The sequence below is a fragment of the Amphiprion ocellaris genome, chromosome 21 (assembly GCF_022539595.1).
Source record: "Amphiprion ocellaris isolate individual 3 ecotype Okinawa chromosome 21, ASM2253959v1, whole genome shotgun sequence".
NCBI lineage: Eukaryota > Metazoa > Chordata > Actinopteri > Pomacentridae > Amphiprion > Amphiprion ocellaris.
The window spans coordinates 21,556,888-21,581,125 of record NC_072786.1 but is presented as its reverse complement, the minus strand read 5'-3'; the positions used below and the strand labels follow the sequence as shown (position 1 = coordinate 21,581,125).

The 24,238-nt window shown below is 40.3% G+C and overlaps 1 protein-coding gene across 2 annotated transcripts in view; it reads right to left on the bottom strand.

Annotated features, from left to right (window-relative positions):
* The window catches only part of chst11 (carbohydrate (chondroitin 4) sulfotransferase 11), a 119,947-nt gene that overhangs the window by 31,108 nt on the left and 64,601 nt on the right, over positions 1-24,238 (bottom strand). For both annotated transcript variants that reach the window (XM_023299775.3, XM_023299774.3), the window contains exon 2: positions 7,540-7,625. In XM_023299775.3, coding sequence (XP_023155543.1) covers positions 7,540-7,625 — 86 coding nt within the window. The remainder of the gene's footprint in view (positions 1-7,539; positions 7,626-24,238) is intronic.

Below are 24,238 nucleotides of genomic sequence, written 5' to 3'. Positions count from 1 at the left end.
TGTTTATAATAATCTGACTAATCTAATGCAAAACATTATGTGACAGCCTCTTATATCCGTTATTTATCCTCCACTGTTTTGTTCCGTATCCAGTAAAGCTCTGCTGATGTTGCAGATATTCATATGCTGCCTGCCAGATGAAGAAGAGCTTCTTGTCATGTTTGTTTCTTTTAGCGTTGTGAGTGATGAAACCTTTCAAACTCAGGATGGTAAAGTCCGAACATTTTCAACAAGAATCAAACACAGCACAAACTCTCATCAGTCTCTGAATACTGCCAAAACAAGTGTGTTTTTGTGGACAGAAGATACATTTACTTGTTTAACTAACTGTAAAACAGGTCAAATTGCTCTGATTGTAGCTGTTGTCAGGATTGTCTCGGGGAGAGCACCATCCAATTTATACTTTTGTTTTCTTGTCACATCAAAATAAATATGCCACATTTCACATGTAAGTAGAAGTAGTTCTGTCACGGCGTCACTGTAACTATGACAACAAGTGAACACTACGTCAGCTGCCTGCTGACGATCACATGATTGTGATCCTTCTACAAATCCACCGCTGCGGACTTATCAGGACTTATCTGTCAGAATGATACAAGGAACAATTGATTAAATTGTGGGGATGTTTCTGAGTCCCATCAATTCCCGCCGCCTGCTACATATTTAGGTCATATGATTCGGTATCCGTACATAACGTACACATGCATAAGACATGCCTGTGCTGAACGCAAGGTCATTTAGTTTGTGGGTACATCTATATTACATGGACACATTCTATGTTGCTATGATTTCTGATCATCAGTAATTAATAAACAAATGCTGCATTTCTAAAAAATATGCTGCATTTCTGACAATGTCATATGAGGGAATGAACAGCCTGTAATGTCAGGATCAGGAGGAGTATTGTGCTCTCTGACTGCTTTTCTCGTTTCATTTGATTCCAGTGGTTATTAAACAAACATGGTACAAAATGGTAAGTAGTCAGAGTTTCTGATAGGTGGATTGGTTTTTTTTTTTACCTTTGGACAAACTCAGCTGACATGTTTCCCGTGTTTCTGCACAGTGATGAAACACAGATCATCAAACGATCTTCCCATCCAGCACACATACTGAACACACACTCACACACAGACTATGAACACATAGTTCCACTACAATGACTCGTCATTAATGTCCACATTAGAACGTGAGTAATCCAGGCCTGTTCCCAAACCACTGTGGGTCTCAGCACAAATCTGAACATGATTTTCCACCAGTCTCACTTCTGATCTCTGATTCAAGCAATTTGAGAGTGAGCCAAGCCCCAGCTTGGTAATAATGGTGTCTGCATGTCTCATTGAGTCTGTGATTACTGGTAGGAAAGAAACATTTCCATAAGGGTCATTACAGTGTAAGGAAACCAGTTCCTGTATACAGATGAGATTTCTCCACATGTGTCGCCTCATCAGATTACTTACTTTATTACATTTGATATCTGGGTTTAAATCTGATTGATGCTACCAGCGTTAGCCCTGAGGATGCAGAGCTTTGCCTTCACAGTGATGCATTCTAAACTCACATGAATAGGAGTTGTAAAGAAGAAGGCGTCTCTGAGCCTTTGGAAGCCTCAAAGACACCTTGTTGCTCCCTGCCCACTGTGCCTCCAGCGCTCAGCGAGACGGACGCTAAGCCTTGAATTGAACACGACTCCAGCATTTATTCAAAGTGAGGGTTTTTGTAAGAAAACCACAGAACGTGTTGTAACTGAATGTAAAACATTGTAAACAGAGAGAAAGGAAGGAAGGGAGTGCAGATTAGAAGGGAGTGGAATATTAAAGGGCTGTAAGACTGTAAGGGGGGAGATCACAGAACAGGGAGGGAGGCTGCTATTTACTTTTATTCAGTAAACTCCCCCATATTACACTCTACAAACATGCTGCACATGCTTGACTTCCTATAAATGTATGCAAATAAGGTAGCTGAAGCTGCAGGACTTGTCAACAAATGTGACGCTGCTCTGGGGGCTCTGCTCAGTTTTCCGTTGCCAACATGAAGGATTGGACATACGACCGACATGACGCCTACAATAAACATGAAGGGGTCTTCATGAAAGAAGAGGAAAGCAGGTAGCATGTTGCTGTCCAAAGTGCAAAAATCTGACTAAAAAAAATCATTAAAGCTGACTTACTTATCTGTTTAAACTGTGCATGAACAGAAACAATTTACCATTTATCCATCCACACAGCACTTCTGTCTGCAGCTCTGACTTCAGGACAAATTGCCAGAAGCTGGGCCTCCATCCAAATGTAGTGCAACGTTTAACTGAATTTCAAGAAAAATGGCAGAAGAAAATGCAAATGAATGCCTGCTTCCATTCATTACAAGGAGCTGGTTCATCGAGATAAACAGCTGGTGGTGCTAATTCTCCAATTGGGAGCCATTAAAGCATTGCAGAAGAAGAGCATATGATTAAAAAGGTGTCAGCCAAAGCTTCGGCAGTGAAAACAACGTAAGAAAGATGAAAATCTGGCCTGCCTGCTTCATGTATTTACTCTAAGGAAGCTTCCTCATGCTCCAGATCTGATGGTTCATCATTTATGTATCCTTCAAATATCAATATACCAACAGTTCCATGTGAATCAAGCCTAAAGAACATTTTGGTATTTTCACATTTTTTCTGTATTTCTGTATTTCTGCTCTGGTGCACATATCCAGTGGGTTGAAACACACTGAGATACAGTCAGTGAGGTTGCAGACAGGACTCAGCACAGACGTGATGCTAGCAAAGCTGCCACCCTCACTGTGATTATACTTAAATACTTCTATAATGCAACATCGTCAATAGCAATGCAGTACTTTTACTTACAATGGGAGTATTACTGCAGTGTAGTATTAGTCTTTTTTCAGTACAGAACTTTAGAAATGTCCTAATTTTTTGAAAGAAAAGCAGTTTTTTTCAATGAACATAACATTAAATGAATGATAAATCCAGTGTAGACATTGTTAATGTGGTAAATGACTATTCTAGCTGGAAACAGCTGATTTTTAATGGAATATCTCCATAGGGGTACAGAGGAACATTTCCAGCAACCATCACTCCTGTGTTCTAATGCTACATTGTGTTAGCTAATGGTGTTGAAAGGCTAATTGATGATTAGAAAACCCTTGTGGAATTATGTTAGCACATGAATAAAGGTGTGAGTTTTCATGGAAAACATGAAATTGTCTGGGTGACCCCAAACTTTTGAACAGCAGTGTATCTATTTTGAACCTAGTAGTAAACCAAGTAAAGTGAAAATATGGCAAAAATGTTCTTGCTCTACAATTCAAACGACCTTTCACAATCAATGGCACAATATCACACATAGAGACTGACACACACACACACACACACACACGCACACACACACACACACACACACACACACACTCACACACACACACACACACACACACACTCACACACGCACACACACACTGACCACTGACCCCAAGCACCCTGCTAAAGTTTACTCTGACTGCAGTAACACCCCACTGTGCACACATAAATATATCAATGGGACTTCACATGAGTGAGAACGTGTGGAAAAATCCTCCGCGGAAAATTAACTTATGGCAAGTCCACGTGCACCTGGTCTAATCTTAGCTGTCCAGAAAACCACTTAAAGCTCCATGCATGCTTTTAGAAGGTGTACAGTGATAAATGGCCCATAGAGAAATGGAAACAGCTGGAGAGGATGCGAGAAAGAGAGATCAGCTGGAGACAGCAGAGGACAGAAGAGGCAGAGCGGAGGGAATAAAGGACAGCTGGAGGTGTGAGGGAAGAGGCAGGCTGGGGTTAGCTGCAGAAGATAGAAGCAGGCAGACACGTGTGATAGATAGCGAGGAGGACAGTGATGAGAGACGAGAAGACGAGCAGAAACTATCCAATCTATCACCATGATAGCATCACCTGCAGCAGTGTCCCGTCTCGCTGTCTCCTCGGTAGCTGTACTGCACTCCTGACAGACTCAAACACATCTATAACCACACTAAGTGTTGGTTTCCAGCTTCTGAAAATATATATCCACACTGTTCTAAAATGTGTATTTTGCTTTGGTGAAAATGAGTCCATAAACTGCAAAATGTGTGTACTTTACATGCCGTCCCAGGCTTTTTTGAGCATTAAGTCGTTGAATTGATTTCCTACCTTTGTGGCATCCATTGGTTTCAGCTCACTTGTTTGAGATCGGTAATCTATCACAGAGAACATTAAGCCACTTTGTTCTTTGTCATAGTTACATTATTACTGCAAGCAGCCACTGCTTTGGAAGCTGTTCTCAGTGATGCATTCAAGGGCGAGCCGAGGTCAAAAAGCATAATTTCATTATGAAAATCAACATTTGAAAAAGACAAAACTCCCAGCCCAAACTGTCCACAGCTTGAAGCCTCAACTGGTTAAATTCTGACCCTCCTAGCTTGCTCTAGTTACACTCTTCCTGGACAATGAGGAACAATTACCAAAATGATGGGCTCAGATAGCTGAGTCCATTTTAGTTCCAAGTTGGTAAATTTCCCAGAACCATTGAATGCCTGTGGCCAAAGAATCTCTTGTCAAATATTTCATCCATAATCTGTCTTGGATGGTCTCTCATACCTCCTTCAAACACTTCAGCCATCTGTACGGAAAAAAAGTCACCAAAGTCAATGAAACATCTGCTAAATTGCAGGAGGGTAAAGCTGGTGGTGTCCTGCAGTGGAGTCTCTGTAGTATGCATATGACACTGAGTGAAAACAGATGTTTTTAATTCCTCAGAAAGGCAAAGTACCTAAAATGATTCAAAGAGCATTTTTAAAAATGCTATCAAATCCATATGTACCAAGCCTTTTGGATGCTCATCTCTATCTCCTAAAGAAAACCTGCAAAACCCATTGAAAATCTGTAAGATCTATAAGTAACAGAAAGATGTATGAGATATTAACAATTTTTTTTTTTAAATCAGCAGTAATAATGCAATGCATTATCAGTAAAAATAGGCACATTAACAGTCTGTGAGACATCAAGAGAGCAGCGTCTGGTGTGTGTGATGCAAAGAAACGTTTCAAATGGAAACTGCATCAGAGGAAAACACATCAGAGGGAGAATCAGTCACAGATGATGATGTTTGTGCATCCAAAATCCAATGCTGAAGTTCTGCTTTTCAACTTCATAGTGCAACACAATCTGCTGATGGCTATAGGGGACCAGCTGATTGATCATTTACCAAACATATGCCTATGTTGATTTTTTTATACTCTTTATGATTTTAAGCATTTTAAATAGATGAAAAACTGTACAATTTAGAGACTTTCTGTATAAACTGACATGTATGCAAACCTGTAACTTGCAGTTCATCATTCAAAACTGAGTGTAAATCTATCATTACCAACAAGCGTGTAAAGATTTGTCAGTATGTACAATATAATACACAACTAACTCCTTGCCACTCTGAACCACAGTGAAGTCCATAAAAAGAGAACAAAACAATATCTTAAGCTCCTGTTGTACTTCTTTTCCAGTACCATGGCTAATCATTGCCACTTATTTGATAAAATGCCATTTATACTGATGGTTAAGTCACAGACAGCAGAAGTCAGTGGGTTAATGATAGCGGCTAATGCTTCTTCTAACTGGTGTCTAACTCCTCCTTGCCTTGAGGGTAAAACTGTTCCTGAGCTGTGTCCTGTGATGCAGGGTGACTGAAAATGCCATTAGACTTAACTTGAAAGTCTTTGCTTGCGGAGTTTTTTCCTGTTGCTGTAGCAGTATTGATGGCATGATTCAACATTTGAAAGAAAAACTGAAGAATTTTGTTGAAGTTGGGTAGAAGTGTCTGTTCAGTAGGAAACTAGATCCCTTCATTTTTCACCTTAGAAACGCCTTAATCTCCAATTATCAACGATCTTAATGGCATTTAGAAGGATGGTTAAAGAATAAATTAGTGATTTAAAATCTTGTTGATTTTTTTTAAAGTTGAAAAGTGTTTTTAAAGAGGAAAAAATGCTAAAAATGAAAATGGAAAATGATCCTCTATTTTACAGGCTGCTAAAACACAAAATTTTGCCTCTAAACACCAAAAACTGTTGCTAGTTTAAAGGTGATCACCATTTCTGCAGCATAATCTCCCTGTGCAGCAGCTTCCAGTGCTCCTGCAGCACTTGCAATGCTGCATGGACTCCTTAGAATTCCCATTATGTAAAGATTTCAAGCACTATTTGGTCGTGCTGGATCCTGTGAGGCTGCACAGTGGTTAGCACTTCCGCCTTGCACCTAGAAGATCCCCGGTTGGTGTCTCATTTCTCTAGAAAACAAAACCTTGACAGAAAGCTTTCAATTCTGCACATAACAGCTTTAAGGCAACCAATTACTCGATTGGCATCATCCTTTTAACAACACTTGCTTATTGTCTTCCAAATCTGATTTTCTTACAATATAGCTTATGAATGCAATACTTTTTGGCAGACACATCTAATCTGATGTGTCTGCCAAAAAGCCTCTTTTTACCCTTAAATCCAATAGTTGCTTTGAAAGCTGGAAATCATCCTCAAACCCATCATAAGCTCTGGAGTGTGGTCAGCAATAACGTGCATAAAATACACAAGATCTGCAGTTAATAAACACAGCTGTGCAAAACCACAGATACGATTCTATAGGATTACTTAGAAGTGAGAATCTTTTTTATATTTTGATCAGATCCGTAATAAAGCTCCCCCCACACACACACACTTTGACTCATAAAGGTGTTAATATGGGTGAGTTTTCTCATAAAATCCTACCTAGTGCAGCTGTAATAGTAATTATTAATGGATGGTGCTGTGCTAACTCAGCAGCTGAGACCTTCGTCACCATCTCCATCTCATCCTACTGTCTTCCCTCAGTCTCTCTTCACCGTAAACTGCCCAATAAAACACCAAAGTCATTAAAGCTGCATCCCGTAATATGCTTTAATTTCATGCCAGCAGTCACACAGTTATAGCAGGTGTCATGTTCTCAATGGCTGCCATCTTGTGAAGCTCTTTAAATTGAAATTGTAAAATGCTAAATGAAGTGAGGCTCCACTGACTGCAGCAGACACTGACAGCTGTTCATAGAGACGTGTGAGGAACAACCTGCTGATTCCAAACTCTTACCGCAGCAGTTTGTTCTCTCCTCTCTGTCTTTGTTCAACTTGGGAATAATCTCCGTCCTTTCTTGTCCCTTGTTGTCTGCTCTCATTCCTGACAGACTGAAGGTGGCTTTATTGCCACGAGGCCCCGACTACCAGACGGAGGATCATCAGCGTCCATTATGCTAATTCTATCCCCTGGAGTTTCCACAGCCAGTCAGACTGCTGTCACTTCAGGTACCGATGTATGTCATCGACAATGAAGGCCGAGCAGCAGTCCTTGCACACAGACAGGCAAAAACACAAATGCTAAACTGAAGCTAGCTGAGGGACTTGTTGGGTCAGACCTCTGACAGCTGGGTGAGGAGGAGAGTAGAAATAGAACAGATGAGGACGAGACAGACTTAAAGGGAGTGAAGGGGGCGTGTTGTCCTACCTGTGTGGGGTTGTAGAGCTCCTGCAGGGCGTTGCGGGACCCTTTCCTACAGCATCCATCCACCACAAAGGGGTTCCTCCGCATGACTGCAAAACAGAGGAGACAACAGTAAGAACTGAGGATTCACAAACCAACCAGCTCTGTCATAAAACAAAACTCTGAGGTTAATGTTTTTGTCAGGATGCAGCACGAATTACTGCCAAGGTATAAATCCTACTGTTTATATACTGTCTGCACTAAGTAGACTCTATAATAAACAAAACAAAAAAAAAAACAACAACTCTGCGCTCCTGAGCTCAAAGTGAAGCCATAAATAACTCAGCCGTTATTCGGTAATAATGGTCAGGTGAGACAAATTCTGAAACTATTTAGTTGAACTGCAGGCTGTATTTATACTACCATTCAAAAGTTTGGTTTCAACCAGGCAATTTCCTGCTTTACATGAAAACTCACACTTTTATTCATGTGCTAACATAGTTGCACAAGGGTTTTCTAATCATCAATGAGCCTTTCAACACCATTAGCTAACATAATGTAGCATTAGTAGGAGTCCACCCTAATCAAAGCTCAGTGTTTCCCCGCAGAAGTGGCCAAATTGTTATTCTCTATCAAGAACATCAGTGTAGTCCACGATGAGGAAAACTTGTTTGATGATGACACAAATGACTAAAGGACTAAATGACATAATTCGGATAAGTGACTGTGACTATGCTTTCATTTTAACCAAGGATTGTAGTGGCTTAGCCCTATCCATAATTTAGCTATAGTTTAACATAATGGCTACCTCTCTGGAACCTTGGTTACTGGATATAAAGAAATGCTGTCACTGAATACAAACATTTGAACAGTAGTGTACATAGAGCAGATAAAAGACATGTATGGAAAGAAATTAAAACAGTAAAATATTTATAGCATGCAGCGTCTTTGTTTTGAGTATTTAAAACAACTGAGGGCCCTTAATGTAAATGATGATTGTAGGTTGATTTTTGTAAAACAAATAAAGAAACTCAACTTTCTTTAATTTTTTTCTTTTCATGGTTTATGCCATTAGAACTGTATCATACTGCACTGAAGACATCTTTTAGTCCTCTCTCCTTCTAGTCATGGTTGTGCTGTTTTCATAGAGGTGCAGGACTTTATATTGTAGCGAAAAATGAATCCACAATGAGAAAAAATGTGACAGGAGTGGTAACAACCCAGAAAGAGCTCTAGATTTAGAGAGTTAATACAGCCACACAGCATCAAATCAGCCACTGTGGCTAAACGTGGTAATTTCAGGATAATAGCATCGAATTGATCGCATTGACATATTAATGGGACTATGCTCCTGTGATTGGTGCAAGATTGAATCCAATTCCTTCACTCCCTGCACCTCCACAGGAACACCGAGTTTGGAACCATCACTTTAAAAAAGCAACTACTGCAAGTAGGAAGCAGAAAGCTACAGGGATAAATAATGAGAGAGTGACTATATGCCAAGGGCAAAGCCACAGTTCAGCGTTTGTTTGGCTGCATCTCAGCTCTTTACACAACCCGATACAGAGCAGTAGCTGCTGGCAGCAGCTCAGTGGGAGCAGCCAGCGCTATACCCTGCCTCCGCCAACACACTCTTTTCAATTACTCTGAACGGAAAAGCACTGAAGGACGGCACAGGATCGACAGGAAGGGAAGCGAACCACTAATGAGAAAGAGAAGGATTTAACGGCAGTTTGTGCCACACGTCATCTGCCTCATGTTCATGGATGAACATGTGCCCCTGCCATCAGGAAAGCTGATAATAGCAATAACAAATGACAGACATTCACACTTCTGGATACATTTCTGTTCAGTACATTCCCATCATGAAACCTACCAGTCAAGATATAATGCTGTCCTGGCATTCAAATCCTAAGATGTGAAAACTATACACCAGTGTGGACTACAGTATGGAGTGTCAACCGTCAACACAATGAAACAGATAACCATGAAAATAAGTGTTTCAGTGCTGTAGGGGTTAAAGTGCCACAAAGAAACACAGCAACTGTGAAGAGATCTAACATGACAAGGAGGTGACTGCAAGGAAGCACAAAGTACACACAAAGAAAGAGAAACAAACAGCAAAGAGATGCAAACCGGCCACAAAGAGCCCAAAGACGACAGCAGAAAGATACCGAGTAATACATAGAGACAAAAAGAGACCAGAAAGAGACACAAAACAGCTGCAGACACTAAACAACCAAAAGAGTCAAATCAAATGCAAACAACCAACACAAGACACACATTAACAATGAGATGCAAGGCAATCACAACTGGATGTAAAATGATCATAAAGCAGACACAAAGAGCACCAAAATGAGCAGATAAATGTAAAATGAATATGAAAAGACATAAAAAGATCACAAAATGACCACAAAAAGACAACCATAACCACAAATAGCAGAATAATGACCACAAAGACACGCAGTGTTGCTCTGATTGACATGTCAGGCCATAATCTCACTAGGTCTTAACGATGCAGAGTCATCAGCCACTTACACATTGAGATTATTGGACATACACAGCTCTGTATGTGTTTGCCTGTGTCTACTTTGTACATTTTGGCAGAGGTACAGGCTGCAAATTTGCACATCTGCTGTGCAAAGCTGATAATGTCAGAATCCATATTTGCTTGCCTGCACACCTGCTCATGCTCTGACAAATCTGTCGACCACAAACATGTAAATCTGTCTCTGCTTTCTGGCCACTGCACACAACATCAGCAAGATAACGACGTTGTTCGCGTCTGTCAGTATTTTCAACTCTTACAACCTCGCTTGTTCTTCTTGCACTGGTCATTTTCCCCTTCAGAAATCAATAGAATTCGTCTTCTCTTCTTCTCATCTCACATCAGTGGAGCATCAAAGCAAAGAAGAGAGAAGGAGACTGTTGATTTTTTAAAATCCTGGTTAAAAATTTAAGAATGGAGCGTGCTGAGGTTGCTGCTGACCACAGATCCAGGCTGGATCGCTGTATGAGAACTGTAATCCCTCTATTGGCCTGAACCTGATCCATTGACGGAACCCTGGGGATCCGGCTGAGAGCTTGTTAGTGTAACGAGCCCCGACAGACAGCCGTGACCTTCACACGCCGAGGGGAGGATGGAGAGAGGCGAGGGATGCCTTTACACCTTCCATGCACACGCACACACACACACACACACACACACACACACACACAAGACAGCGTGATTGATAACCTTGTTGCTAAAGCCGGTCTTTAATAATGCAGTTCAGCACTCCGTCCTACTGTGGACAATGTAAACAGGCAATTACTGCTTTCTCAGAGGACAAAAGCCCTCAGTGCAATAATGCAATCATGGAATATTTGCTTTTTAGGCTCGCTCCCTCCAAAAAACTCACGCACATACACATTCCCACTAGCAGGCGGCTGAATCAGCATAGCAGCGGTGACTGCTGTAGACGCAGACTGGAGGTGAAGTAATGAGGATTCAGTTGAGGTAGTGTGTGTGTGTGTGTGTGTGTGTGTGTGTGTGTGATTGGACAGTGTGGCACTGATGGGTCACAGAGCCAGGGTGATATCTATCTGCTAGCACCAGTGAGCCTGACGCTAATGACGACGGGTGCCAAAATGAATCAGGGTGAAGGCCAGCTGAGTGTGAACACCAATAGACGCGATCCATCCAGTTTATTTGTCCTTCCCTTAAGCAACAGTCCAGTTAGTCACTGCACTGAAAAAGGCAGTTTGTTGTACAAGTAAATGAGGCACTGTTACTGTGGCAGCAGCAGCAGCTCACTTGTTTATCTGTGCAGAGGCACTGTAATGCATCGCATGGATTTTACTGCTTACCCACAGAATAATTAGTGTGGCTATAAATACATGACATACCGCATGTTTTTAGCGCATGGTCTATGACAAATAATTATAATAATATAAAAATAAAAATGAAGAGACGTGAGGCAACCATAAAGGGCTACAAAGACGCATAATATAAACACAGAGACACAAATTGACTACACAGAGACAAAAAACAAGCACTAAAAGCCCACAAAGAAACACAAAAATGCCCACTGATAGATGCAAAACAACCACAGAGACATAAATCCTCACACAATGCCACAAAAAAGCAGAGCCAGAAAATGACTACAAGACAACTGCAAAGACACATATTGCACCTGAAAAGACATATCAGTCACAATGAGAGGCACTTGAGAATCTGTGCATGGATTTTACCTTTTAATTAAATGAATATTAGTGGATACTAGGTTAAAAAAAAAAAAAAAGTCTTTCATACCAAGAGATTTTCTTAGTGCATTTTCAATGTTCTACACATGTAGTAAAATAAAATATCAACAAAGAGACCGTAGAGAGAGATGGAAATATACAAAATATGTGAAAATCCTCAACTTTTAACATATTGGAAATATCATATTCAAAGTATCCTCCTAATAATTTTTAACTAAAATCAAGCATTAAGCAGAACAAGGAATAAAAATTAACTAGCATTTGATTTTTCTACAGCAATTTATCAGGGCTTTTTGTCAAAGTGCCGCTTTGAAACATTGAACTAAGCTCTGACGGAGGGAATTTGAGCACCTGGCTTTAAAAATCTCAGCTTTTCAGGTTTTGATGATCTTTTTCAGACTGTTTATTGTTGGCAGTCACTCAGAAAAATCAATAAAGCACAACCTCTAGGGCAATGCTGATTCAAAACACCTGTTACAAAGCCCTGGTGCACAAAGTTCAACAAAAAGGACCACAAATATTAGTTTTATTCATCCTTCTTGGTATTTCCAACCAATTTTAAAGTGAAAGTAAGTTCTATGTAGGTTTATGCTGATGTGACCCCCCCCCCCCGGAGACAGAGAGGTGAGAGAGAAAAGCTCATCTCTAAATCCCTTTGTCCTCACATGGTGAATAACTACCCACACACCCTGACATACCAGCTATATTAAATCCGTCTACACAGGTCTTATCTGAGCGCTCCGGTCTGCTCTGATGCCTCCAGGTATATACACAAATACACACACGATACGCACAGACAGCGAGCAGACACAGCTGAACTGTTTAATCTGCCAGTAATCCTGTCTGTGGTCTGTCTGCTACCTTCGACTGGCCGTTGATCCCTCACACCGGGAAACCACTGGGGCCGATCCTAAAACCGGCTTCGGCAGCTCACTGTGCAACCAGCCTGCATCCCACCCAGCCAACGGGAACACAAGGTCACCCCGCCAACACCTGGCTCGCTGGTCGGTGGGAACGGAGCCGTTGCCATGGAAACCGCTACCTTTTACCATCCTCTCACCTGTACCGGCTGGCTGGGCTCCTCAGCTCTGGAATCAGGTAAGGTCATGGGAAAGTGGAACCTTTTCATTTGTTCAGTGCTGACAGGTGCACTATTGCAGCGCACGCACACACACACACACACACACACACACACACACACACACACACACACACACACACACACACACACACACACTCATAATGAGGATGCTAACAGGCTCCAGTATCAAGCTAAATATGACCGTTACTGTTCCTTCATATGAGCGCGTACATTTTTGATGCTCCAGACAGCAGAGCACGTTGAATAATGCAGGACCCCCGTGTGTTTAGAGGAGAAACACGAGTGCTGGAATTTAACAGCGACGCCCTTTCAGGTCCAGAGAACCTTAGTGGAGCCAGCAGATTTCAGGAAAGGCAGGAAGCTGGAGCAGAGCTGTGGTGGGAAAAACAAGCTGGAGTCACCATAGCTGAATGTGACAGGCTGATCCTCCAAGCGGTTATGTAAATGTCCTTTTTAAATGTTCAGTAGATACTGCACTCCTAATGTGTGGTGCAGAAACAGATTTAGCATTTTATGATGGATGGAGTACAGACAGAAACTGAGCCCTTAACTCATAAATAAAAGATGTGGAGCTCATAGCTTCTTATATGAACACAGTAAATAGAGCAAAACTTCAACTTCATCAATACTTTTAGCCTTCATTTGTAGAATTTATTATTGACAGTTGCATTTTGCTATTAACCTTTAGATCACGAGTGTCAAAGCCACTTTAGTTCAGGAGCCACAGACAGGCCAATTTGATGTCAAGTGGGCTGGACCATAAAATCACAGCATAATAACTGATGAATAATGACAACCCCTTTTTTTCCTTTGCAAAACAATGTATCTCGAAAATGTTCACACTTAATGAGACAACTTTGTACAAAGTACGATGAACAACCTGAAATTTCCTAAGAAAAACTAAATGCGATTTCAACAATATTGTACCTCATTTTATTTACACAAATGCATTGCAACTTATAGATCACAGTGTCTAGAACTCAGTGATATAGTATTGCACTTTATGAACAAAACAACTTGTCAAGATCTAGAAATTATTTAAAATTTATAGTTTTACAAATTTCCAATGTGCAGTTAATGTCATCTCTGTAATTTTTGCCCTTTACAAAGTCGTCTCGCAGGCCGAAATGGACCCTCTGGTGGGCCAGTTTTGGCCCATGGGCCGTATGTTTGACACACCTGCTTTAGACGTATAGACAGTTATCACTGAATCAAATTCTTTTAATTCTCCTGCAAGATCTGAAGCCTCTTTTTCCACTGATTTCTAAGCAGGATTATCAACACACGATGAGAGTCACAGAATAACAAAAAGAGACAAAAAGAAAAAGAGACTGAATTTACAGGTTGAAAGTTTACTGTGGGTATAAACCGCACAAATTACAACAATTACCAAAAATCTATTTTATTCACTCAACTTACAAGCCCAAAATCTGGTAATATATCAGCTAGTTCCTGCCCCAAAAATCCATTATTATTGTATTATTTCAGAACTAGTCAATCTTTTCATAATTATGGCATACTACTGCTACAAAGCAAAATAATAACTTTACTTTGTAGCCCAAACCTTTGTAATATTACAGCTCTAGAATCTCTATTAGGGGCTGATTTAAGATATCCAGTGTTAGACTGCAGAACTGAAGTCACAGAAAAGTGTATATTTGATTTGATTGTGGAGACTTAATTAGAGCCAGTAACTAGTGTTCGCTGCATTCAGCCAAGAGGCACTTCAGGACTTCAGCTAATTACAAGAAATGGTGTGTAAATAATTGCACAAGCTCTCATTTTGGAACCAGGTTTTTACAGATATGTAAATCTTGGTTCCATTTTCTTCTGTCCTAAACACAAGTGTTTGTGACTGTGACTACACAATGAAATTAAATTGGCATGAGCATTACCTGATAGACCTGGTAGACCACATCAGATTTATCATCTCCTGAGGAAAACCTAAAATGACTGTGAATAATTTAAGAACCACGACATTTAAAAACTCATATAAATTCATAGAACTACTGAAAATATGAAACCATCCAAGAGCTGTCCAGTCCATTTCCCCCCTACACACACAACAGACTCACTATGTGCAATAAAGAACTGAGTCTTGCACTGGATTGTATTTTACACTCATCCTACTGCTAATGTGCACTAAGACTGTTCATATATTTGTATATTTTAAGTACTTTTTTTATTTTATTTGTACATAGAGTGCCTTTTTTCTATTTTTTATACATAGCAGGGAGTCACCAATCATAATTTCGCTGTGTGGAAACACAATGACAACAAAGATTCTTGATTCCTGATCCAAAACACGTTCTTAACACTACTGGTGCTGTCTGCTGGTGGTGACCTATCACGGTGTGACAGATGTTCATGTTTAGACACCCTTCAAAGGTTACTGCAGTTGCCATCTTTGATGTCTGTTACCATGGTTACATGCCATGTTTGATATCAGATTTGCTATAAAAGAAACATCATCATTCTGCCAAGGAAAGCAGCGGAGTTATGAGACGATCGGCGCTGGATTGTCTGTTAGCAACAGTATGGTTGTTCCAGAATTGGAGGACATTTTACATTCCACTCATCAAATTTCAAATAATTCATGTACAAAATATTAAAACAAGCAGTTGTTGTGTAAATATACCTGTCCTGAGACCAAATTAAAAAAAAAAAAACTAGGAGAAATAGATGTTTGAAAATATTTTTTAAAATATCAAATAAGTCTAATAAATAAGTTCCTCCTAAAATGTCATTTTTCTATTGTCCCACCCCCCTGATGACAAAACTGAATCTCAAATAAAACAGTTAAAATGAAATTTAAATCTCCTTTTTGGTACTATTTTTTTCATTGATGTCTGTTGTAATTGTCGGATTTTTTTTTTTTTTAAATCAACATAATATTTTAAATATGAATTAATATGCATAGAACGTGTGTCCCACAACAACCCTGTTAGCGTAACCTTTTTAGATGGTAGAAGAAGAAAACAGTGAATCATATGAAACACTGGAATTAACATCATCTAACAGTTTTCCTAAAGAATGGGTAGAGCAAAGCTATGTCCTCTCTTCTATTTTTCATATTTTCATAACATTGTCAGCCTTGATTGAATGTCTCACTCTACCTCATATTATCAGGGTCAGACTAATTCTTTTGACTGTTTTCCATCAGTCAGTTTGTCCTCTTGGTCAGCAGTAACAGCTAGCTAAATATCTAGCTTCTACTGCTGAGAAAAAGCTAACATTAGCATGGATTAGCAACCCTGTTACTGTGATTAGAGTAGGGTTAGCAAACAACAAATAAAACATGGAATAAAAATGGTACCATTGATGTGTAAGCTGAGCCAATCAAGTCTTTGATAGTTTATTATCTATTATTGATGAATATGGAGCAGAAAATTGTAAAAGAGAAGGTTTATTTTAATTTTCATCCAAATCCGTTTGCTTTTGAGAAATGTTGCGAACAGACAGACAAACAGACAGACAAACAGACAGACAAACAGACAGACAAACGTACACTGATCATCACATAATTCCTTGTTTTTTGGCGAAGTAATAATTCCAGCTCACATGAATGAGAACTTTGACCAGCAGCTCCTGGAAGCTGTCTGAGGTACTGAGAAGTCATTTTAAAGAACTCCATTTACCATTCCCTCCCTCTTCCTCCCCCCTCATCACCCTCCTCCTCTCTGTAGACACCCCTGCCAGCCCAAACACCAGCGGCCCACTCAGTCTGCAGCACGTATGCCGAAGGTAAGAGATGCTCTGTGTGCTGCACAAATATCCACACACAGCACAAACAGCACACACACTATTCTGCTTTCATCAGTGGCAGTGGGGATGCTGTCACGCTGACATTCCCCCGCCTCTCCTCCTCCTCCCTGTCACCGTCACCCCACTGCTGGAAAAACGTTTCGATCCGAAGTTTATTAGTCCTTCTGAAAGCAGGTGGAGAGAACCTGGTAAGCCTCCAGCTCGACACAACAAGCAGAGCTCTCTGTCACGCGCTAAGAAGGAGAGCGAACACTTTAAGTCCTCCCTAGTAAACCTCAATGGCCCCATGCAGCTTCCTGCACGGCTCCTCTAAATGAAGCAGCACTGTGCGCAGGAAGGTCACAAGCAGACCGATTTCACAATTTACCTCAAACACAGAACAAAGTGTCTTTGTTGGCTTTGGGAGGAAAAAGGACAAAACAGTGACATTTCAGTGAGAGCAGAGCACCATGAAGAGCTGCTTCTGCCAAGGAACAGGATTCAAGGAGAAAAGGTTCATGAGCAGAGATGGAGAGCTCAGAATAAAGAGTGTCACTGTATATTATCTGGCTCTTCCTTCAAAAAGGATGCTGTGACCATCCTGTACAGAAGCTTATTTCTGCCAAGAAAAGAAAAACTAAAGGTAACAAAAACAATACAAAATATACACTAACAGTCAGAAGTTTGGGTTCACTTAGAAATGTCCTTATTGTTGAAAGAAAGCAGTTTTGTTCAACGAAGATAACATTAAATGAATCAGAAATCCAGTCTAGACACTGTTAATGTGGTGTATGTTCATTAGGCTAACTGGAAAGCATAGGTGTACTAAAATTGGTTTTGGTCATCAGAGGTTTTCATCACATTCTTTGATTCACTGAGTCTTTGGGAGTCTTTCTAAAGATTTGCTTTTAGTTGGTCATAAAGGGAAATACTCAATCTGTCAAATTAGAACTAATGCTATTACTGGGAGGTGATTCAGTTTTGAATAATTTAACAGTTAAGTGATATTTCACAGGGTTGGATGTACTTCTTTCATACACTGTAAATTCACAGTTTGTTCCTCAGATCCCTTGTTGCCAAAAACTAATTATTGTTTCTTTGACCTGAAGTTAAAGTGAACAATTTTTTTAGTTTAATTCAAAAATTCTCCTTTAAACATGGGCTCTGTTCTCACTTGAAACACGTTATAAGGAGGGACTGTGGAAAAATAAATCAGACCCTTCAAAGTGCAGTAAACATCAATCTGCTGGACCTCATGATGTGTGTTTGCTACTGACTCAAAGTCACCTAATGCAAAACAAGTAAATCAGTAAATATTACAGAGCGCTGTATTTTCTCAGCGTTTGATTACACTCAAGGCGCCTTATAATCAGCGGGGCCACTCCTGCACATGCTCAGTATGGGCCTGCAATCACGCGCAACATCTGCCGTCATCTATCAGCAGAGGATTATGGGCCACTGGAGGAGGATTAATTTGTCGCTAATCTTACCTTCACAGTGGGAGAGGGTGGAGACGCACTTCACACTGGGCAGGCTGCACATCAGCCAACACACACAGACACACAGCATCGATTGGTTCTGAACACTGTCATACACTGCTGCTGCTTTACGGCTGTGTAAGGTTTGTTATCGGCCTCCACAAAACTGAAGTGCTGCAGCCTAATTGGGATTTAAATGAACAATGCAAGCAGAGCAGAGAAGTAGAGATACAGGTGATTAGCAATGTTGGCACAACTTCATTAAACAAGGCCCAATAAGAACTTGGGGAAGTGATTTTCTCACTGTGTGTGTGTGTGTGAACGTGCAGCCTATAAAACCAATCAAGTCTCCAGTGATGATTGGCTGCGTGTGTCTCTTCCTGGTTAGAGTGCTCACGCTAATCCCCTTAATGATGATTACTAACATGGCCATAATACACAAGCAATTATGGCTCCGACAGTCCTCACCTCAGGCTCACAGGCAGAGTCAGGAGGAGAGAGAACTCCTGATAGTTGTCTTAACTACATTTCTGCTCCGCTCAGTCTTATCGTCAGTCTGCATCATCATAATCATCCGTGGAGGTTTTGACTGACAGCCGTGTGCAGCAGGAGCCAAGAAATGTCAATCAATGCACCACAGTTTGACGATATGATGAAATTTGCACGAAAACCGTTTCAAAAACAGTTTCACTGACTGACTAAAAAAGAAAAAAATTGTAAGACCTTGCATAGGCCATTATGCCTGTAAGATTCTTGCAACTAGCGCAATAATAACGCCACCATAAAACAGCATTACACCTCAAGAATGATGCAATGGGCTGTGAAATGTAAGAAAAAGAAATCAAGAAATCAAGGGTCATTGAAAATTCCTTCAGAAGCAAGACCATGTCTTCTGAGGCATTTTAAAGCTTTGGTCATAATACATACGCTACCGTTCAAAAGGTTTGGGGTCACTGAGAAATGCCCTTATTTTTGAAAGGAAAGCAGTTTTTTCAATGAAGATAACATTAAATTAATCATAAATCCATTCTAGATATTGTTAATGTGGTAAATGACTATTCTAGCTGGAAACGGCTGATTTTTAATGGAATATCTCCATAGAGGTACAGAGGAACATTTCCAGCAACCATCACTCCTGTGTTCTAATGCTACATTGTGTTAGCTAATGGTGTTGAAAGGCTAACTGATGATTAGAAAACCCTTGTGCAGTTATGTTAGCACATGAATAGAAGTGTGAGTTTTCATGGAAAACATGAAATTGTCTGGGTGACCCCAGATTTTTGAACAGTAGTGCAGTATTGATTATTCTTGAAACGATATATCGCACTATATTTTTTATAAAAAGCCAAATAACTGGATGTTGCGACACTTTTTTAAATGAATTCTTCAGTTTTCAACAAGAATTTCTGCAGTTTTATGTATGTCACTGTCTGCAGTGGAGTCTGACACAGGCAGCAACACAATGTGGTCCCTGGCAGCGTTGTGTCACTACTACACAAGCCTACAGTGTGTAATATTAGCACAGAATGTCAATTTGATGTTGTGGAATATCTCTCTGTATTTTCTAGAGAGAGAGAGAAGAATACACTGTTTTACACATATGGATCATATGATGCATTATGACAGTTTTTGGGGTGACTGATAAATGGGTCGACCTTAACTTGACTCCCTAATGCTCTCCACTTGCCCTCTGGTGACCATCTTCAGCTCTCTGTCTGCTGCTGTCAAAGAACTGCTCAAGACTTTTTAACGATTTGTTTAGTACTATGGCTGTGATTGTACTAAAAGAAATTACACTTGAAGACTTAAGAGTGATTCTTAATGCAATATACATGCAAATGTATGGGGTGTCCCAAAAATTTTTTCCACCACTGTATATGTCTCTGTATGCAATGAATTTAACACCTAATAAGACAAGAAACTACCATAAAATGTAGGAAATACAATAATGCCAGTGGCATGATGTCTCAATAGGGACATACAGTCTGAGCATTTAAGCCTTATAAAGCTAATTAGTGTTTAGGCCAGTGGCTGCCAGACAGTCAGGGGGCGGATCTCACCTAAAGCTACATCTACACTGACATATTTTTATTTTACAACACATAACTTGTGCTACATCTAGCCTCTAGTTTTAGGCCCCTTTAGACAGAGAATTTTGGGAACATTTTAGTGTGGATGATGACCTTTGAAACTGATGACGCAGACTCACGTATGCATTTTCTGATTCTTAAATGTCACTATGTGCCATTTCCCGATTCATCCTCCCACTCATCATGTTTCCCTGAAGATAAAAAAGACATCAGCCTTGACCACCAGTGATTAATTCAACAAGGATGTTGAGCACTTGAGGAATTCTGTGGTCATATGTGTCACCATTGCTGTTCTTCCTCCATCCCATTTTGTGCTACTAAGCAACCAGCTCCCTGCTTTGTGTTTACACCGGCTACTGCGTGATTCAGTGTACATGAATGGTCATGTGGTGCGTGTTTATTGGTGTGTTAATATGAACAGGGATTATATCTGAAGCATTGCTGAAACACTGCTTCAGATGAAGGTTGTTCTGTTTATAAAATTTAAAATTAAAATGTGATAGCGTGGATGTAGCTTAACTCTTAGGTGCATAAGTGAGTCAAAAACGACCCTGTGAGGTTGTTTTCTTGTAATATCTTTGTAATGAAAAGGTTTTTATCATTTTATATTCCAGCTAAACTGTAATATTTGTATTACCACCCCAAGCTCTTTATCACTAGTAATATCATACAAGAGGTGATGCACAAACTTGGAGGGACAGAGAGCAGCAACAGTTAGAGGAAAAGAGTGGAAAAATGTCTACAAAATGGATGGCATTCTTCTATTGCTGTTCTGAGTAATATTCTTCTTTTTTAATCATCAAATTGTTCAAAATCTGTTAAAGTGAAAAATAAACATTTCAAACATGAAGTCATTCTTGTGTGGAGGACAACATAATTCAAACAACAATATAAATTATTATTCCTAACTAAAATGACAAAAATTACATAAAAACTCTTTGATTCTTATACGGGTCATTTTTGACCCACTTATAGTGTCCACTGACTCATTCATCTAAGGGTTAAGTCCACTGACTTTGATGGAATGTACTGACTGCCAATCCAGCTCTGCCTTAACAACATTTAAAATATAAATGTTGATTTATTCCTATCATACATAGTTGTTAGATCGTTTTAGAAGCCTGGCAATTACCTTTAACCAATTCAGGAAAATAACACGGATTTTCTCTTAATATATAGTAAAGATGTGAGTGTCACATTCTGGTTTGTGTTTAGTCATTTCTTTGCTTTCCTACTGAGAAAAATCCAGGCCAGTTAAAATGAACCCAGACTAATCATGTTTGAATGGTTCTTGACAGGATTATTTATCTTGGATGAGAAGGGTAACTCTGACGTTCTCATATTTCCATTTTTATAGGTTTGCACCTGCTGTTGCACCAGGCGGCATGGACTACCGCCTGCATGCACACAGCGACAGCACGTCTTCTGTCTACTTCACTGCACATCCTTCACTGCCTCTTTACATTGAATGAGAGCTTTTGTAATCCTCTATCACTGAGTTTTTCCACATATCACTGCCTTAGCTGCCAGCATGCTCCTGCACTGATGTCACAAACACCTGTGCATTCAATGCAGCTGGCAAAGTGATTCTAACTGAACGCATGCATGATAATAGAAGACTAGACGCATGGACTGAATGCAGAAGCAGCAGAGACAGAGATAGCACCTGACAGCTTCTAAAATGTCCACATCGCACTACAAGAAGGGTGGACCGGGTTTTTCAGGCCTCCTTTAACACATCAGAGCCATCACTGAGGACCGTGGAGCATGAAGCTGGTGGAGCTCACATCCAGTAACTCAGATACCTCTGCATCACCTTGCCACTGGCTTTCATTCATTTAACATGAGGGGCTTCATCATGCATTATGCCAGTGCAGAGACACATGTACTAGATGTATGCTACTGCATGTATACGTGGATACCGCACATGCAACCAAAGCCCTGCAGCCACTGGAGGAATGTGTGGGGCGACTCTACAAAGGCGATGAGATAATTTATGGATCCTGAAAGAATGTTTAATGAATAAAGTCATTATTATGTTAGAATCTTTGGGATAAATGTTGTTCCTGAGAAATAATAAATAATACATCTGCAGCTTCAAGGCTGCTTCCATTAATTAGCTCAATAATTAAAGTCTGATGGGGGGGAAATGCAGTAATCACTTGGTATTTAAAGAGCAACTTGCAGGTTGGGAACACTGCTGAAATGATTTGTAGAAAAATGAAGCAGAAATTGGACTTTCGAGAAAATATGCCTAAATATATGCTACAGTAACAGCAACCTACACACACAATCACTCTCCATGATGAAGGATTAAGAAATGCAAGGGAAAACTAGCAAAAAAACCAGCAACAACAACAGAAACAACAACTCACAACCACTTAGAGTCACTTCTGCCCATTATAGCACAACATGCTAAAGCAGAGACCAGTAATTACCCCTCTGAACTGCAGGTTTGGGGTATTTTCTTGCTCCCGTCACATTTTTCCTCACTGGGTGCTCGTTTTTCACTGCAATAATAAGTCCTGCACCTCTATGGAAACAGCACAACTGAACCAAACCAAAATATCTGTGTGATTTCTTTGAATTTTTTACATTTTACTCAGGGGTTTTAATGTGCAAATTGTAAAATCATATTACAAAAACATACAAACACAAGCGTCTACTGATTATCTGAAATCATGGAGGCAGCAGTCTAAGCGAAGCAGCCCAAGTGTCCTGATACATAACTGCCTCCTCCAGCTCTTCCTGGGGGATTCTAGGGCAGGAGGGGATGTCCAGCTCCTGTAGTGTAAGCTAGGTCCCTGTGAATGCACCTGGAATTCCTCCCCGGGGCAGCATCTAGATGGCAACCTAGACCTCATTTGGCTTCTTTCTATGCAAACAAGCAGCGTTTCTACTCTCAGTCCCACAGACCCCTTGGAGGAAACTCATTTAAGTTGCCTGCATCTGCAGTCTTGATCAATTTGCAGAGGTCATAGATGAGGATAGAATTATACATCAACTGGTCCACGACAAACTTTGCTTTTAGGCTCAGATCCCTGTTCGCCACAGAACCTCTGAAGAAAGAGCTCCAGTCTGTCTACTTGAACTTTTTTGTTTGGGACAGCAAGTCTCTCGCCACTTGCAGGGGTCAATCCACCGTTATACTTTCATAGCTTTTATAGATCTTGGCTGTTGTACCCCCAACAAACTGCCCCAGTGCATAGAAACAGGTAGACAGAAATTTGCACAGTGTCTGTAACAAAAGAAATATTCCAAATTCAATGCTAAGTTCTTGTTTTTGAGTGTAACTCACGCCTTCTTCATTAAATTGAACTTGCTTGCATGGTTCTCCTTGGTCAAGAAGTCCATAAAATATGAACAAAAGCCTCAGTAAAAGCAGAAATGAAAAGTAGCATGCAGTGCCAAATAAAGAACTTGACCCTCCATGTACTCCTGTCCATGACATCACCTCCCCACTTCCACATCTGCTTTTTCCCAGTGTCCCAGGACCCCTGAGTCATTGCTGCTCTTTCTCACTGACTCAACATTCCCTGAACTAAAAAGGAAAGAAGGGAGCCTAAAGATGGGAACCAAGACCTCAGATGTTCACTTAAGTCTTCATGACTCGACTATGACAGCAGAATAACACGTGGTCAGTTGCCAAGCAGAACGTATGTCTGCGTGGAAACTGAGCGTGAGTCAGACAGATAGAGGAAACTTCAAGGTTTCCGTGCCAGACATTTAGAAGCAGTATCCAGACTTTAATAATTCACGAGGAAAAGCTTTTAAACCAGAATTTGGACCATTGCATGAAGGTAAAACTCCCCAATGAAAACCTAAAAACGCTAGGTGACATTTTATTTGTAGGGAAATTCCAGGATACATTACGGCTCTTAAATAAGAGGTGTTTTTTCCAGAACTGTTATTGAATAAGCGAGTGAGGAAATAAAATATGCAAACAGAATAAAATTTTATGAGAGAGTTCCATCATATCAGTTTGCAGTGTAATAATGGTTGCAGTAGGTGGAGGGAGACGGAGGCCATGCAGGCTTAATGGAGCTCAAGGTTTTGATGGATGG